The sequence below is a fragment of the Scatophagus argus genome, chromosome 21 (assembly GCF_020382885.2).
Source record: "Scatophagus argus isolate fScaArg1 chromosome 21, fScaArg1.pri, whole genome shotgun sequence".
NCBI classification, from domain to species: domain Eukaryota; kingdom Metazoa; phylum Chordata; class Actinopteri; family Scatophagidae; genus Scatophagus; species Scatophagus argus.
Window position 1 is genome coordinate 8,799,927 of NC_058513.1, and position 19,177 is coordinate 8,819,103.

Sequence of the window (19,177 nt, forward strand, 5' to 3'; positions counted from 1 at the left end):
GATGAGCAACAGGATCGTTAAATTTTCTTTTGCTGTACAGACCTCACAGTCCCTAGAGCTTGATGCTGTCTAACTCTCTTTCTGGCATGACTCAGATCAGTCCTGATCTCCAAAGTCCAGTGTTCAAGATATTTTCTAAAATTTAAACCTGCTTTATGTGTACATTTTCCGTGTTATTACGTATTCTGTCTTAGAACAGTGTAGTATTTGTGCTCTTGAACGCACCCTGAACGGACTTCATTGCCCATAGTGCATCAGTAACGGACGGAGGAAAAGTATGCGTCCAAAGTACACAGTAGTTATGAAACATAATGGCTGAGGAATAAACGTAGGTGAGAGTGACCAACCTGAGTTAAGTGCTTCGTATTTCACCTCAGAGGAATTGGACGGTTCGTCTTTCAACCCCACAAAACTAGCTTGTTTTTTATCCAGCAGGTAATACGACAGCAGCTAATTGGACTTCACTGCACACAGTCGCTGCTGTTAAATGCTACTGGTGCATTGCGTGTTGTGGAAAACAGTAGACCAACATATATAATGTACACAGAGGCAGACAAAGTAACAGTAACCTATGGCAGAGTATGGCAGACCTCTGCGTTGAGGTCTAAACTAAGTTGATTCAGCATAGCTATTAAGACGTTAAGATGCTACGCCGTGCGGAAACATTTATGAATTAATTGTTAGTAAGTTTGAGTACGAGTCCACTTCACTGTTGGTAATTCAGTTTTCAGTTTGGTATCTGTCTGAATAATATTTGACTCAAATCTAAAGATGTTTGAGCTGAGTTTTCCATGAATTCTGGGCAGCTGCTGCCACTGTGATTTGCTTTAAGTGCTGCAATTTGCATTTTGTCAAGTCACAAAAATCTTGAAATCATGTGAAAAGAGTAAGAATTTAAATAAGTAGATTCTTACCAGTTATGGCTGTAAAAACTACATTTTAGATAAATTTAGATATCTGACAATATCTCCTAATAAAAATGAAGATTATTAACTTCACCATATTACTACTATGGCGTATTTAACTGCAGAGTTTATTTTATTTTGTGTAACTCCCCGATTTCCATACCAGTCATTTATTGCTCTGTGATTGTGGTAATGCATGAGTGTGGTTGCATCTCTGTGACATGTATTATTTATCAGCATGGCAGAGTCACAGAGAAATGAAGAGCTGCTCCCTGAAGATGTTGGAACAGATGACTGCTTGTCTTCATACACGCACATCTACAGTCCGGATTTACTAAAGTAAGCATGCAAACATGTGTCTATGATCCACTCGTGGATCAGCGGTTAGGGTGTCGGACCCGTAACCGGTGGATCGCTGGTTCGATTCCCCTTACCGGTGTCCATCTGATCCACGAATGCCCCCTGACATGATTGTCCTATCTATGTTATGTGACCTTTGAGGTTTTGCAATTAATTTTCAGAGATCAGGTTGCTTTTATCACAGGCGGTGGATCTGGAATCGGACTCAGGATAGCAGAAATCTTCATGAGGTGAGAGGATTGCTTGTTTGTTTCTCCATAACATGCCCAGGTCTTGCAGAAATCATGTCAATATTCAGTCAAATTTCGCTCCTCTTGCATTCACAGATGTTAATGGTGCATGTGTAATCTGGAGAATCAATGCTCTGTCAGTATTATGCCATTACTTTTACTCCAAACCAGTAAAATATGCATATGAGACAATATGTAGCTGAACCTTTGAACCTTCTGGCTGTGTTATCTGATGGTCAGACTTTTATCATTTTGCTTGTGTGACAAAGTTGAAGTATTTCGTTAATTTATTCACGTGGCACACATATCTCTTATCCTCAACTTCTAACTGCATATGTGGGAGTCCCTGGCTGTCTGCCTCTCATTTTGTCTTCAAGGCTTGTGACCTTTTACCATATCTATTCACTGTCTCCTGTCCCTCGTCCTTTTTCCTACCTGTTTCATCATAACTTACTCCCTCTGTCTCCTATCCACCTTAGTTATGCAAACATTAGATATTCATATTTTAATCAACGCAGTGCAGCATGTGGTCTGTAGTGATTTCTCCTCATTGTCATATTCCTTTCAGGCATGGCTGTGACACAGTGATTGCAAGCAGGAACTTGGAGAAGCTCAAAGAAGTTATTCCTCTTACATTATTTTTCACATTTCCAAATTATATATCTTACACCACAGCTAAATGTTATTGTCCTGGCCTCATCTAATATGATTGCGTGTCTCTTTAGGCAGCTATAAAGCTGTCTGCTGTGTCAGGACGCCGTTGTCTTCCTTTGCGTATAGATGTGAGGCAGCCTGAAAGCATCGTAGCTGCTGTGGATGAGGCACTGAAAGAGTTGGGCCGCATAGACATCCTCATTAACAGTACGTGACCTCACCCAAAAATGTGTTTTGAGCTGGTGACTGCAGAGTTTGTGGTGGGGGCTGTGCCACGTACACAGTGCATCCTGCTAGCATAGGTGCAAATACAGTTCAAGGTGTCTGTAAGGTGAATAAGCACAAATGGACTTCAAAATTTCAAAAGTGTGAAAGGCTTTGGTTTAATCATCAACTTTTGTCGTGCTGCATTTATTTTTATCTTCTGTCTTTGCACCCTGTTCCCTTCTTGAAACTCTTACATCATGGCAAGATTATTACTGTGGTTATTAGATTAAATGCAGGCCATTTATTCAAGATGATCTCTATGATCTACCACACAAGTTTGGCTTTAGCTAACATCATAGTGTTGTTTTTGACAGATGCTGCTGGAAACTTCCTTTGCCCAGCTGCCTCACTCTCTTTCAATGCCTTCAAGACAGTAATGGAGATTGACACTATGGGTACATTCAACACCAGCAAAGTGGTTTATGAGAAGTGGTTCCAGGTACAGCACTCTTTCTGTTTCTTTTGGACAGTGTTTCTCACTTACAAGTTAAGTATCTGTAAGCAAGTTGTTTATTACCTCATAAGACATAAACGATAATAATAATGTATCTACAGGAAAAAAGAAAGTGTTTATTAATAAAGAGCTTTCAGTAAGATTCACTCTTTGCAATTAATTCTGGCCACCAAAAGAGGACAGTAGAGATCAAAAATTGACTTCTCATCTCTAAATGGGAATTTAACTGCTGTCTCTGCTGATTTGATTATTTACTCATTTACTCATTGCATTGACTTTAAGTCTCTTATCTATATGTTTTATGGGCAGAATCATGGTGGCAACATAGTCAATATATCTGCAACACTTGGATACAGAGGACAGGCCCTCCAGGTGCATGCTGGCTCTGCTAAAGCTGCAAATGGTGAGAGCTTGTTTTACTGTTTTGCAATAATATCAAATGACATATTGATGACTGAGTGTGGGCTGTCCTTTCCCCAGATGCTATGACTAAGCACCTGGCTGTGGAGTGGGGGCCCAGTGGGGTGAGAGTCAATACTGTGGCTCCAGGTCCTGTCTCTGGCACTGAGGGCTTCCGTAGACTGGGTAAAGATTTAACAAAGTTACTTATTTATTAAACTTTATGGTCAGTGAATTTTTTTTGTCAGAAGTCCTTTTTTTTTTTTTTTTACCCCTCAGCTAAATTTATATGCACACGTTTGTCTTAGGAATGAAAAATGGAATGATGCAAGTTCTTGTAAATTAGTTGTTAATTGGTTGTTAAAGTAGTTAATAAACAGTTGAGATATATAGCTAAAAGTGCAATAATAATAGTGACAATAACAATAATAATAAAAGTATAGTGTAAATGTAATGGATGAATGGTTTAAATGTACAAATGCAAAATTCAGACCAAAGCAGACAAACATTGATAATTCAGATGTGCACTATAATTGTAACAATAACCACCTTTATCTAAACAGCATACAGTTATCTGTTCCTAAGGACGTAGGAACTTGACTAATGGTGTCAGTGAATGAGCTGAAACAAAAACAACATGTGGAGCTACAGGTGTACATTATGGCAGTGTAGGTAAAACCATCTGAACATGTTTTTTTTTTGTCTTTCAATCTCTCAGGTGGTCCCAGAGGGGAGGCTGCTGGTGCCTTCCAGTCCATTCCTTTGCAGCGGGCAGGCAACAAAACTGAGATGGCCCACTGTGCTCTTTTCTTGGCCAGCAGGGCCTCCTCCTATGTGACTGGAGCCATCCTGGTGGCGGACGGCGGCGCGTGGCTGACCTCCGCCAATGATGTCTCCATGCTGTTGGGTATAGCCTCCTCTAAATCTGCTAAACTCTGATCAGGGGCTCTCCTGTCTCTCCTCCTGACCCAGGTGTGTAGGAGGAGGTGCAGCTTAAGGTCCATGTGGAGAGACATTATGACTGAAATTGTGTGTTGTGCACTGAATTATCTTTGATCTGGAGTGTTTAGATTGTTCAGATGATGGGAGCACAGTACAGCCCATATTAATCCACTTACTTCTCATGTTTTCTTTCAGGTTATTGGTCATCTGAAAAGAAAAGAGACAAGTAAAAGCTGAAAAAAAGCCTAATCTCGAGACCGCCTGCAGTACCGATGTGCTACATATACAGTGGCACCTCATCTGCTGTTGCCTAAAGAATATATTTCTTAGTGCACATTGAACACTAATGCTTACTGAATCTTTGTAATAATTCAAATGATGTAACAATTCAGGGATTTTTTTACACTTTACTACACTTGCTGTGTGTTGTTAACATACATACCGTGATGTGTGACCTTTAATGAGATTTTCAACTCATTTATTGTTAAAACTTTATAATTACAGCTAACAGTAACTACTGTTTGCTTTTCCAAGTCATTTGTTTTTTTGTCCAAACAACAACTCCTTGCCCGAGAGGTCAGGATGCCATCTCTGAGGGTTCACAGGTTGACTGAAAAAAAAAAAAATTAAAATAAAATAAAACACATTACGTGTACACAAACGTCTCTCTCTTTATTGATCAGTTTCTTCAACATTTCTCTTCTGAAATGTTGGATACTTTGAATTCATCATCTCTAAATCTAATAATCTAATAATAATCTAATAAATGAATCTGTTTTGGTAGTAAAACTGCTTACAGCTCGTACACACTAAGGTCAGGGGAGTCATGGATCGATTTTCATTTGTGATAAAGGATCATAAGGCACGAAGGTTGTGGTCCACTGGATTGGACGGAAAAAAAATCGAGCAATTAAAAACCTGAAGAAAGTCAATACCACTGTCAGTCAGATGGGGGCGCCCAAACATCACAATTTCAACGATTTTTCGATCACTAACAAATTTCAACAGTCTGATTGAGTTCTCCGTCCATTTCATATTGGTTTATATGTTATTTCATATCAACGTTGGTGAACCCAGTGATTTCACCAGCGGTTTCCGGCTCACCCTGAACTTTGCCCTCTGTCTGAATACTGTCCTTTTCCGACATATGAGTGAGCGGACAATGTTTGGAATAAAAGACAGGAATTTTTTTACACTAACACAAATCATAGGGTCCCAAATGACAGTTGCTATGAAGCCAGAAATACTGCGGGGTGTTTTGTACGCTTGCGTGAAACGTCAGTGGTGTGTATGCGGCTGGAGGAGGAGGAGGAGGAGGAGGCGGAGGATGGGACACTGCTGATGCTGATGCGAGAGCTTTCGGTGTCTGTGATCAACATCGGTGGACTGAATGTCAATTGATGAAGCTTTTCGGCCTCATTTTTTGCCCCTTTTCGTTTCTTTATGGGTGCCGACGAGGGACGCTGTCACAGATGTGTGTTTTGAGAGGAGAATAACAGAGGAGTTTGAAGAGGAAGGAACGGTTTCGTCTCGTCACTCGTCTGGCCTGTCTTGTTACTGACACTGACACAGGTGGATTGCCGCTGGAAAACGACATCGAAATGAATATATAAGCTTGGACTATCACAGACGCGAAGATTACTGTAGTTACCTCTTTAGTCGTGGAATACTGAAACTACGATTTGATTACATTTATTTGAGAGAAGTAGAAGTTAGGGTGTTTGGCGTGTCAGCTAGCTAATAGGCTAATTTCGCTAGCTCGTCAGTTAGCAGCTTTCCTTGGCCAATGGCACGAAAGAAGTGGGATGCTCGAAGGAGGAGTTTAGGTTAGTTGCTAGCATACATTGGGGGCTTTGAATAACCGTGTTATATTTAGCGAACCGCATTGTAATGAGAGATTTAACATTATAGCTCTGTGTTAATTTAGGTTTGACTAACGCTGGTAATATCGTTTTTTTTGCGGCATTGTCGGCTTCCCAAGCAAATTAGCTTGCCATGGATAAGGTGAGATAATCGGCTAAGAAAGCCAATGTTGACAAATACCGGGGACTTAACGCGCTCGTTTCAGTTGTTTCAAATTGGCTGTGGGATGTTGTTGTCAGTTCAGTTCAGAGGCTTTGTGTCGGTGATTTGCCAGCTTTCAAACCGAAGCGAAGCATGTTGACGTTGGATTTACTGAAGCTGAAACATTCGGCAACAACCTGGAGTGGACCTGCCAGGACGGAGGGACATAGTGAGTCAAAACACAGCACTACGATATTTAGCAAGGCAAAGAAATTAATATGAATTTTGGTTTAAGGTAATATCGTCATCGAGATGGAAACCACTGAAGTTAAAACAGCAAATACAGTTTGTTAATCCAGTGCCTGACTGACGTTGTTTCTAAACTGACCTGTCTACTTAAAACTACCCGACTAGCAGACAATGCTTGCAGGAATTTCACACATACATATCAAGACTTCATTGAAGATGTTTAGTGCCGTTTAAAACATGGCATTAAAACTGAAGAACTGGATCTTTACGACAGCAGTGAGATAAGACGTTATCACCAGCTTTCTCAAGTTTGCAGAGTGGAACAACCGGTGTAAATGGAACCGACAGTCCTGTCTGGCCCTCTGGGGCACACACAGTGGGAGTCAGAGCAGCCATTTCCTCTGGGATTTCACACACTGGGTTCAGACAATGGAGGTGTGCTCTCTCCAAATGAAAGTGGCCAGACAGGTTTGGATTTCAGAAACAGTGACCGGGATCAAACATCCCAACAAAATGAAGAAGAAAATATTTTCCAGGACAAGCCAATAGAGCTGGGCGACCTCATTAATATCTCTGATTTTTCTTGTGGAGATTTGCAGTTTGAGGCAGATCAGTCCACTATTTCTCAAGCTTCTCTACGTGGTACTCATATAGAGGAATCGTCCCTCACTGAAACAACTGAAAGACCTGATGAAATAAGTGACTGCACATTGTCATGGTTATTTACTCCCAAACTCATAGATGTGGTTGGGAAAAACTCTGCCTCTGACGAACTGAGTTTGACACAGGAGGACCCTCTTGAGAGCTCGGATGCCGTCAGTTGTCGGGGTGAGCTCATAAGCATCAGTGTACCCGTTTCTCCTTCAAAGACTTCTGAGACCAACACGGAGGATCCATTTTTGTTGGTAGACCTCTCAAATGAAAACTCTTGTCTCCCCACAAAGTCTGCAGGTGAGTTGAACCCACAGGGTGTCAGTGAGGAGCTGATAGACCTATCACAAGAGGGGCAGGCAGGCCTCCCTCCCTCGCTGAACAGGGAGACTTTGTCACCTGAAACTGGAGACAAAGGTTTATTCCCCGATCAAGTGACTGATCTGGCTGTAACCTGTAGCACTACCCTGGAAGGTGTATCAGAGAGCAGCCTCCCTCATAACCACGTCAGCCTGCCACTGGAGTGTTTCGAAGGATCTGTGCCTTTGTTGGATTTAGATGTCCCAGATTGTGACAGCAGTCTGAGCCTGTGTCCTACCAGTCCCCCTTCTGTTATCTGCACAGGTGTGCCATTAGATTTATCAACAGAGGAGTTGGAAGTGGAACACGCAGGAGGTACTATAATTACAAATCTGACTCCAGAGCAACAAAGTGAAAATGACTCATTTCCTGTGGGTTTGTCAGTGGAACCTTCCTCACTGACGGTACCTTTGACTGAAGATGTTTTCACCCAGGGTGATTTCACCAGTGAGAGATGCTCTGTGGAAAATGAGTCTAAGGATGTGATGGAAGACAAGATTTGTTCTGAAGCCAAACCTCAGGCGAGTGAGGCAATGGCTTTGGACCTGCGTTTGACTGCTGATGAGGTCCACGACGAAGAAACTTTGGACTTGACACCAAAGCAGGGGGTACAGAATGGAAGCGTTCCCAATCTGCCAGCCGAGAGAGAGGAAAGGTCGACAGATACTGACCAGCTTGAAGGATCAGATTGTCATGAGGTGGCTTCTTTTGATTTTTCAGTTCAGGACCTACACACTTCTGCCCCCGAGGCTGAGTGGACTAGTGAGCAAACTGTGGAGACAATTTCCCTCTCTAAGATGGTGGTAGATGACTCATTGCCAATGGTCTCAGCTGTGAATACTAGGGAGGAAGATGTCTCCTCGCTAAAAGCTGTGTTCGACGCTTTAGACCAAGATGGAGATGGCTTTGTTCGTGTTGAGGAGTTTATGGAGTTTGCTGCTGCCTACGGGGCTGATCAGGTGAGATGCCATATATTTTTTTTGTTGACTTCCTTATTTTGAGCTTGCAGCTGCTGGGAAATATGTGCTGAGTGAAGTTCTGTGTAAAACAATATAAAAGCTCCATATATGTAAATGATTTATTATTGATTTTCTGCCAGACCTCTGAGCTCTTTCTGTAAAAAGCATACTTAATTCAATGAACTAAAATCCATCTGGCTCATGTCACTTTGCTATTAATATTTCAAGTTGTTCAGGATCTAAATCTGTTTCACACTCAGTGTTGTTAGAAGTCAAGTGTGTAAATAAACCATGTTAGTAATTTTTGTTTATAAGTCTCTTTGGGGAAATTTACATTTCAAGATTAGCTTTGGCCTGCTGGTAAGATTTATTTACATCATGTTTTTAAAACCAGGCAACAATCTTGAGTTTAAATGTTTTAAGCAATTGCAACAGGTTTATGTTGCCCTGACATATGATTAAGCAGAGGTAAAATGACCCTAACTTGGGTGCTGTTGTGTTTCCTACAAAGCAACTCTCAACATTCAGTGAAATATATTGAGTAATACCATTGCATATTATTAAAACCATGTCTGGATTAGTTTGTCATCTATATTTGGTGGGTGTTCAAGAGCCAGGATTTGGGTTCTCATCCAGATAATTCTGTCAACCATATTGGCTGTAATGAATTGTGCCAGACCTGGCACTCCCCCATATGTCAGATGTCAAACACCCATCTTACCATTTGCATATCCTGTGGTTTGGGGATAATCTCCCCTGAAATGGCTGATGCGTCTCCCTCCACCCATGACCCTCATCCATTTGTTGCATACGGCCCTTTGCATCAGCCCTGTCCATATTTTGTGAAATAATTTTCAATGTTGCTTGCAAGTCAGGAGACAAGGAACAGTTCTTAAAAACAAAGTGGAAAGACTTAAGTTGATTCTGTTCTCAGTGATAGTCTTGCTTAGTGAATCAGCATTTTTCTATATGAGCTGTGAAAGAGAAGAGAGTCTGTTTGCTCGTCTGAAGTCTGTTTGATTTGTCATTGCTTTTTCCCTATGTGCAGACTAAACTCTGTTACATAGATCCTTTGTCGGTTCAGGAGTTGGTTTCACCTTCAACCGAAAGTCAGATTGAGAGTTTGACACGGGTGTCATGTGCTCCAGAGTGAAAATGACGTCAGTTTCTTTTCCTGTCAGATGTGCATGTCTGTATGCCTGTCTAAATGTTTACAAGAAGTGATCACACCATTTGCAAATAACTCTGTAGCCATGCAAACAATGATGTAACCCAACAGGTAACAGAGACATAAAGATAGTTGTCAGGTGTCATGTCATGTTATCTCTCTTTTTGAACACCTTTTCTTGTCTCTAGCGATGAAAATAATCTTCTGTCATTTACAATGTTTATTATGCATTTTAAAATATGTGCCTTCTGTATATGAGGTTGACGAACATTTAAAATGTATTAACCATCTTAATTTAAACTCATTTTGATGAAGTTTAAGCAAGGCCTTTGGGTGACAGTGGGTAGTTGCTGTTACTCCACACACAGAGTGTGATGCTTGACTCACTAATGCTTTTTAATCCCTTCTCTCCCAGTTCAAAGTGCCTCTGTTGCCCCCGATCTGTCCCGTGTCTGGCCCTAGGTATCTGTGGCTCACCAGGCAGGGAATTGGGAAGGATTAAGAGTAAAATGTATTTTCCTGAGTCAGAGGAACTCCATGGTTTGGATGTCATCTACCAACTGTCCACGATCATGTTTTTTGGTACAGGGAAGCAGAGCTTTTGTTACCCTCATGTAAAACAATTCCACCTGCTGTTTTGCTAGGCAGTGCTGAAGCTGATAAATTTACATGACACTGGGAGTTGATATTGCTTTATAGGTGTGGTCCGCTTCACTGTTATTCCTTACTGTTTGGTTTCTGGTGGAGTTCTCCTGCTGCACCTCCTGAGTATGTAGAGTCCAGCAGTTGTCTTTGGATGTTCCTTGGACTACTAACCAGATTATGCAGATTGATAACTTCTGCATCTTTCTTTGTGTCAGCTGTCTGGTTTCCAAGAGCCACAGGCTTTGGCATGTTTGCCTTTCACATTCACAATAACTAAGCAGGCAGCAGACAGACTTATCTTCAGAATTTGTGGAATGTTATGTAATGCGTGTAATGTTTTTCATGGATTTGGCTTTCATTAGCTGAACGGAAAGATCAGTGGGAAAGTTGGATCTGATCTTACACGACCTATTTGCTAACTGTTTGAGGTCAGGGTACTCATGGTTTCTTTGCTGAAGTAGTGAATGGTTCACTCTTCTCATATCAGTTTGGAATACATGTGTGCTTTTCATATTTGCCCTGATATGTCCTTGTATTTCAGCCATTTGGAGATAGAACTGGTTTGAATAGCCTCTACGCCTGAGCGGTTCAGATTAGTGAAATATACCTGTGGACTATGCTGGTAACACAAATATTTTAGCAGTGTGATTGAGAAAACCGCAGGGGCATAGGTCATGCAATTATTAAGGATATCCATAAATAATACTTAAAAGTGGAATGGTTAAGTGGGGTTAAGAGCTGTACTCAGGATGTTGTAGTGAGGTTTTCTAGCAGGAATTATTTCAGAGTGTGTCGTTTGGTTGTGATTTTTTTTTTTATGTCTGCAAACTTCTGCAGACATTCTTCATTTAGCCTTTGTGCTTGTTTTCATGTTATTACAGTTAAGTTGAGGGCTTGCAGCAGGCCTTGCATGTGTAGAAGTCTGTACCTCTTTGCAAATATCCCAACAACCTGTCAAGAGACTGCAGGAAGTTATTCATGAGGTATTTGACTGCATGTTCAGCTAGTGCTTGCATGCAAATGTTTTCTCCAGAATTATTCCAGGATGCGATAGTGACCATGAACTCACACACACACACACATTGTGTGCATTTTGAATACAAGCATCATAATGCAGAATCTGAAAGCAGAAGACAAAATATACAGTCTGTTGTTTGTCAACTTTCCAACATATGCTGAACCATTCGAGTTAAATCATAGATGTTCCCCTGTGAAGACTCACCATTTGCTTCTTCTTTGTTTTAATTAACAAGCACTTCCTCTACCACTCCAAACTGTTTCGAGTTTAGTCTCTTGGCTGTGTTAGGAATACTATGATCAGTTCATGCTGACCTTCTGTTATGCGTGCAAGTGCTATTACTGCAGTCCTGTAGGCATGTGCCAAATCTGGGAATTCGGTTGAAAAGATCTTTCTAACCACCACTCACTGGTTTCACTCACTGGTTTCAATCCTGATTCTGCACAAAAGCCACACTGAACTGCATTGTGGTCATCTCTCTTGTCAGTCGACACTCCCAAACCTACTTTAGCCAGCCTCCCTCCCCTCACCCGCTGCTTTTATGTGTTGCCCCTCTAATCCACAATGGAATGTCCCATGGCCTGAAACGTCCCCTCTCTTGAGTTCACTTTTGTGTGCATGTTAGTGTTTTGTATCCAGTGATCATTCTGCCTTGTTTTGTTATCTTTTGCCAAACCACCAGGTCACTATGATCATGATCATCAGTTTTATGCAGGAACTATTGTAAAAATCCCCTCTAGGAAAGACACTCACCAATGGGTATTCTTCTCCATGGGGTTATGCACGACAGTGGTCTGTGTGGAGGCGGTCAGGCGTGTCCCGGCACTGATTAGACACAAATAGAGGAAACTGAAAAACCACATTGCCTTTGCTGCTCCCCTAAGCAGTGGAAATGAAAGAGTTGACTTTGAGTTTGAGTTTACCACTGTCTCTTAGGTGAGTGCTTGACTTATGTTACAATGCAAATTATTATATGATACAGTAGATAATACAGTTTTAAGGATAATACCATGAATTATATTTTAAAAACAAAGGCTAACTGGCATGCAGTGTCTGCCACTAGGGCTCTCTTAATAAAAACAGAGGGTAGAATGGGATCATTGGAGCTGTTGTTTTTTAACAACCGTTGCTTTTGAAAATCTATCCGACGTGACTCGAGCAGAAATGTTCACAGGTGAGGTCATGTTTTAGAGTTTCTCTGACTACCTACCTCACTTTCTGACTCTCTCCTGGAAGTTATAGCGACAAGAGGAAACAAACTGTTACTTTGAATGAAATTATGGATTTCTCTCGGTCTGAACATTGTTGCAAACTTTTGGCATAGTGCAAGTACAAAACTCAGCAAAACATAAAACAAAGGTCTAGTCGTTTTCAGGCATTTTATTGAGGAAGAAAATTTGTAGTTAAAAAAATAGACAAGCGACAAGTAAAAGCATTTAAATACAGCAAGTATTTAAATCAATACTTATCCAGAAAAAGTACCATTCTAAAATTGTTTTAAGAAGTAATTTAAAAGAATGTCTTAGCTTGCATAAACTGTATGCCAGTAAACTGTAATTGTATAGCTTTTCTGAAGTGCCATGCAAGAAAACAATAGAGGCAGCCATGAGGTCAAATGCAGAGTGTACCAATCAAAACAGAAGAAAACAAGAACGACTACATAAATAGAAAAATCGACGACAGAACTTGCAGAAATTACAACTGAACTGAAATCACATTCACCTTGTAGTTTTTAGGTTAGACCTAGGAATAGCCAACAAGCTCTGCTCACAAGACCTGAGGGGCCTTGCTGTGCTGTACAGGGATAACAGCTCTGATGTAGGCCATGGATATTTTCTACCATATAGTAGATTTATATTGCTCTGGTTGCTTTGAATAGCACCACAGCAGTTAAGCCAGTCTATTCAGTCATGGGTTATTATCGCTCCTGTCTCTTAGTGCAGACACAGTAACTAACAGCATTTCACTGCTTATTATAACAGCCATGTAAAAATGTCATCAGGACCACAGACACTCAGTTAAATCCCTCATCACGCCTCAGTTTTCTCACCTCACCCAGCAGAAGCGTTTCAGAATAGCAACATGTGAACTGTGATGCACCATTGTGAAATGGAAAACTGAAAGCTGTATTCAGACGCCTACCACTGACCTCAGCCATTTATTCTCACACGTTCAATCCCTGAAAGACCCTGTTTCTTCACGAACCACCAATTGCCCACGGTATATAGCAAATCTGCTGTATGGAAAGGTTTAGCATGACAGAGATGGAAGTTTGATGGGCCTTTATTCCGCATGCTAAACTTAACATCGCAACGTTGACCACCATTCAGAGAGATGAGCCACTCCCCTCCGCTCACTAGGTTCAGCTGGGTTTAATTCACCAAACCCAGATCATAAGCCATGAGGGTTGTTGGAGTCTGTTTATTAGGAGTTTCAGCCTTCTCAGCCTCCTGAGTCGGAGCTCAGCGTCGCTAAGCAGATCAGCTTGTTTTATGTGTAACTGATATAAAAAGTGCTGAAGAGAAAAGCCACACACCCAGAAGGAAAGTCTTAGTAAAATGACCATGTTCACATCATGCGCTCACTTTCTCAAGGAATAATCGAGCCGAAACCACAGGAACCTCATCCGACATACTCTCAGGCTGCCTCCCAGCTAATTTTGTCAGTGATACACGCCTCAAATTATACTGTAATAATGGGTTAGCGCAATTTTGTGATGGACGACATTTGACTTGGTCTATTATTTATGTGAATAGATTTTGATTGCTAGGCGCCACCTAAAATTCTGCAGATAGAGGCATATATCAAGTTCCCAGGATCTAGCTAACCACATAGTAAACACAAAGTGGGGCAATGTGCCAAGGAATTTGTACAGGTGAAGGCTTTCTCTGTACAGATCATATTAGATTTAATTTCACATGCACTAGGAGTCGATTTTAAGTCTAAAAGAGTTGTCGATCGAAGATGTGCTGTTATTTTATTTTTTTGTTTGTAAGGTCCTTTAGTTACTGAAGCACTCCTGTTGCCAGGTTACTGACTGTAGGCATATACAGTATGTAGGTGCACTTACATAACCGATTTAACAGCTGAGTGCAGCAATGTTCCAGCGCTCAAAAGGCTGTATTGCTTCACATGCATGCATTTGGAATAAGCATTTTTCTGTTCCCTTGTAAACTGTCTGCATATCTTCAGTATACATATAATGTGAGATTAATGTTAACATCTGATGTAAGAAAGACTTGTCTTTGACTTATAACTTAAAAATGTGTCTGTGGTGAAAACACTTTCTGCAGCTGTTCAGCTTTCAGTAACATTTTTCTTAAACCATTTCTTGTTTTGCTTGTCATATGCAATGAGAATAAAAACTACCCTTTGCACACATTAAAATCCTTGTAAACTCGCTATTGCCCTGTCTGCAAAAACTGATTTTCTTGTGTAGGTCAGGAGTAGAGTTCAATCAGTTCTGCAGTAAAACTATCACATTAGTGAAATTACCTTAACAATGGGTTCTTCATAGTTAAATGTAGCTTATGTTCATATCAAGTACCGACTGCGTGTGCTTTTCATTGAAGTCGTTATGCTAACATTGCAGTCAAGTCATTTGCCCCCCTTTGTGCGGAAAACTTGCCCTTACATCATTTATGACGTCATCTTGAAGCATCTAGGCAGCACAAATGATAGGGTTTTTGGGAGTGTGATTTTCCTCTGTTGCCATGATGAAATGAGTTTTGAATGTTGTGTTACTTTTGTCTTTAAGGTGAAGGATTTGACCAAATTTTTGGATCCCAGTGGCCTGGGAGTGATCAGCTTTGAAGACTTCCACCGTGGAATCTCTGCAATTAGCAGTGGAGGTGAGTCATCATCAGTTGCACTTTATAACATGTGCCTCATGTGTGAGACTGCTTTTGTGTATGACTCTTGGGGTTCTGCAGCTAATGATTTGTGAACCTACCAGCTGAAAATATTTTGACATAAAAATGTCTTGCTTTGATCTTGTGTACTTGACTTGGCAACATTTTTAAAACACAAAACGTGGTGTTTATGTACTTGTAGTATTCCATGAGTGAGAACTTATTTTCTCTTTCACATCTATTTTATTTTGATGAACACCCTAAGTTCTGCTATTTAAACAACAAAAAAACAAACCCTCAGCAGCAAATTCTTGCACCTGCATTTGTCTCCATATCTCTACATTCTCCACAACACCAGATATTGTTGTCAGCGCAGTATGTTCACATCCATCTCTCAGCTGAGGTGAGGGATTTTGAAAGGAAAGGCTCAAGACTGACCCAAATCCTTGGTACCTGGGCTTGAATTGCTGTTATCCTTAATTTAACTGTTTTGCTGCCCCCCTTCCATTATATATGCTTCTCAAAACATGTCTAAGTACACATACAGAGTATTTCTCTCCCAAAATGGGAACAAATCACTGGGTTTCTCATACATCGGCTTAGCAGTAAATCAAATCTAATTTAAATCCTGATTTTGATTTAAATTTCAACTGTTTTCAGTAGTTAAAACAGTTAGTGATGTCAGTGAGATGGATTTAGTCACCCCAAAGTGACACCACTAGAGATAGTATCTGCTCTGCTGCAGTTTACAGCATACACTGGCTGTGTTGATGTACAATAGAGTTGTGGTGATGATATCATCACAGCCTATTGATTGGTAGTACTCTTTCCCAGGGCTTTCTGGGTTGCACAGCTCTGGTTACTCAGGCCATTAATAAGTCAGGGACTGGAAAGCATGAGACACACAGACACATGGGCTTACTGGCAAGGCTTCAGATTGGGAGTGGCAGAGAGTCCTATTCACCTAAATTATTTACTGTCCTCTTGGCCCTGTCCTCTCAATGTCTCCCTTTTTCTCCCTGTTTCTCTCCTTGCCACTAGTTGTGACGCTGTGTTGTCAAACCTGTCTTTAATGATCTACATTGATACATTTGTTAAACGAATGGCTTTTATATTTACACATATATTGCCAAAAATCAATTAGATGAACAAATTTGTCATCTATTAATTGTAGCCATCACGTGTCATTTGAGCAAAGCTTTTATACTTTGTTTTGTTGGCTTGTTTGCCTAATGCATAGATCATGTAACCATGATGGGTCAGAACCCAGCCAGGGATCCTTACCCATTTTCCTGTTCCTCACTGTCCTGTCTTCTTCAGTATTTTCTGTGTGAACAATGTGAAGAATTAATCATACTATTTCCTACTGGAAGACAGTTTCTCATAAGTGTGTGTAGATTAGACCTCTACCATAACCTCCAAAGTCACTCACACGCTCCTGACAGAATTCCACTGTGTTTGCGAAGGGGGAGTCCAATGTTTTTGACACGTTGCAGCTAAAGTATACATTTTTATATGCATTGGATACATGTCTTGTTTTCTATCACAGTTTTTAACACCTGCGCTGTAGTCAAAGGGCAAAACCTGCTTTTCCATTTTTCCAGTTTCAGTATAAACCTTACTGACGCCACATTGTTTTTTTTAATTTAAATTTCCTTCCACCTGTTACTGGCAGGGGTACTTTTTAATAAAGACAGGCCTGTAAGCGATGGAAATACCTTGTCTCCTGTAGTGGCTATGGCATGTCTAGAACAAAAAAAGTGGGCCTAGAAAATATTTGCGTCCTCTTGTGTTGTGATATTACACCTAGAGACTGCAGATGTGGTGCTCCAACCTAAACAAGCTTCACCTGCACAGCCCCATGAAGACTCACGTGACTGAAATGCCCTGCCATGTGTATGAGGGATGAAGAGCAATGCTTACATAAGACCAGGGTGTACAAAACCCCCTTGGGTCTAGTGGCACCTTTAGAGAATACTGTTTGTGTTGTGTTCTCTCAGTAGGATGCTATTCACAGCTCTGTTTACTAGATACAGGAGCCTTAGTGGTGGATGGGGCTTCATCTTGGTGGTCCGTCTCAGGTTACATCCGCAGGTGATTTCAGCAGAGGCCTGTATTGACAAATTTCAACTGGATATGGGTTGCTTTTTGTCCTTTTTATTGTTTTATTTTGCCCATACCTTTATTACTTGATATTCTATAGCCCTTGCAATGTGAGTGTAAAAGTTACATAATGTTAGCTGTCACCTTACACTGAGATTGCTGACTGTAAATATGCCAAAGTAGGGCAGCTGGAACGGGATTTTAAATGCGTTGATTGCATGGTTGAACAAATGCATTATAGGCAGAAATATCAGTTTGTCAAACACAGATATTTGCCATTAGTCTGTTGAGTTGAGTGAGTTGAGTCACCTTTATTCTGCTGCAAAATAAAGATAAAACTTTATCAAGTCATCACATAATAGATTTTCTTAATGAGTTTGGCAGACATTTAAATGGTCATAACTATAGTGTTAAGCAGAAAGTGAGACATGAATAAAGTCATATCCAAGCTTGCTCTCTTGTTATCATTCTCTGAGAAAGTGCTCACTGCTTTTATTGCATATCATGTACTTGTTCACAGTGCCAATGCATATTTAATGATGACAACGCATCTGAATTGTCAAGTATGAACATGCTGGTTATTGGGTTTTGATTTGTTTTATAAAAATCTGAAAAGAAAGTCTAATAGTACTATCATTAAACAATTTGTAAAATATTTGCTACATAACCTGCTGTGACATATTCTTTCTTGTTAATTGTTCTTTGTTTGCACATGGACATTGGTAATATAAACCTGTCTTGTATTTTTTTAGCCTCCCATGGTTGTTTGACATGATGTGTTTATTCTGCACACATTAAACCTGTCTTCTTCCTCTCATATCTGCAGGTCCAGAGCCTCAGCTCTATAGTGTAAACTACAGTCCAGGGGATGGAGCTGTGGGCTGCCCAGAGGAGTATGATGAGGTGAGGCACCACACAAGAGGCTTAATCTCTGTCTAGTTGTGTATGTGGTCCGGTTGTTTAGCCTTCAGTTCCCATTGGTGCGCACAGCAGCACAGTGTGTGGAGGTCACGGGCTGACCTCCCTGTGCACTCACTCTCTTCGTACTGTAATTCAGAGTGCTTTGCAGAGTTATCATTACCACTGTGTGAATGTTCCACAGACTGAACACCCTGGTTTGGCTGTTGCTAAATAGCATCTGGCAGGCTAGGCTTTTGAGTATTCTTTGACAAATGTTGAATTAGCTGGAATGTGTGTTGAGTTTTTACATCTGTGTGGATGTGTGTTTTTACAGTTGTGGTCAGCATATCTGGAATTCCCGTCTCCTCTTGCACACAGAGCTTGTATATTTAACCATCATTGTTGCTGGCCTCCGCAAAATTTCAATGTTTCTGCTTTTGTGTGCAACTGGAGCATTGCAGTAATATGACTGTTGTTTTAGCGGCTGTGGATTGCGCACTATCAGCGCCCTCTGTTGATATGGTTTTGAAGTGCAGGTCCATGTACAACAGATATGTGTGCAAATGGATTCCCTCCCCTTAAATCCATTTTATGGGCTTCATGAATTGGTAATTGTGTGATAAAATGAGATGTTCACCTGAAATACTTTGGTTAAAAACGTAATACATTACATCCCTGTGGAGTAAATCTAATACAAGAGCCCAATGCCTGATGTATTGCATAGTCTCATTTGATTTATCAGAATCAGAATCAGAATCAGAATTCCTTTATTAATCCCTGGAGGGAAATTCTTGAAAGCTATGAACTGCTCCAAGGCTCCAGTGAAAGCCGTGTTAAAAATTGTTTGAAAATATGGACCTTTAATATATTATAGCTGATAGAGGACCACCAAATTGTGGTGAAATTAAGATACACTATATAGACAAAAGTATTGGGGCACCTGACCATGACACCAACAGGGACTTTAATGACATGCATTCTAAATACATAGACAGCTTTGCAGCTATAACAACTTCCACTCTACTGGGAAGGCTTTCTATAAGATTTAGGAGTGTTTC

General features: G+C 40.7%; 2 protein-coding genes across 3 annotated transcripts in view; both read left to right on the forward strand.

Moving 5' to 3' along the window:
* The first annotated feature begins 274 nt into the window (after window positions 1-274).
* Window positions 275-4,876, forward strand: decr2 (2,4-dienoyl CoA reductase 2, peroxisomal). Of its 2 annotated transcripts, none has more exons than XM_046378036.1 (10): window positions 275-435; window positions 1,143-1,244; window positions 1,427-1,495; window positions 2,064-2,115; window positions 2,221-2,356; window positions 2,731-2,855; window positions 3,180-3,273; window positions 3,351-3,455; window positions 3,988-4,176; window positions 4,407-4,876. In XM_046378036.1, exons 2-10 carry the CDS (start codon window positions 1,144-1,146, stop codon window positions 4,439-4,441), a joined length of 906 nt encoding a protein of 301 aa, XP_046233992.1. In that variant the 5' UTR covers window positions 275-435; window position 1,143; the 3' UTR covers window positions 4,442-4,876. The 2 variants fall into 2 exon arrangements, with proteins under 2 accessions (XP_046233992.1, XP_046233993.1); XM_046378037.1 differs by having other exon boundaries at window positions 276-435; window positions 3,988-4,241.
* Window positions 4,877-5,511: 635 nt separating this feature from the next.
* rab11fip3 (RAB11 family interacting protein 3 (class II)) overlaps window positions 5,512-19,177 on the forward strand; it is a 28,955-nt gene continuing 15,289 nt past the window's right edge. Inside the window, exons 1-3 of the mRNA XM_046376757.1 lie at window positions 5,512-8,434; window positions 15,023-15,116; window positions 18,046-18,122. Coding sequence (XP_046232713.1) covers window positions 6,800-8,434; window positions 15,023-15,116; window positions 18,046-18,122 — 1,806 coding nt within the window. The 5' untranslated portion in view covers window positions 5,512-6,799. The remainder of the gene's footprint in view (window positions 8,435-15,022; window positions 15,117-18,045; window positions 18,123-19,177) is intronic.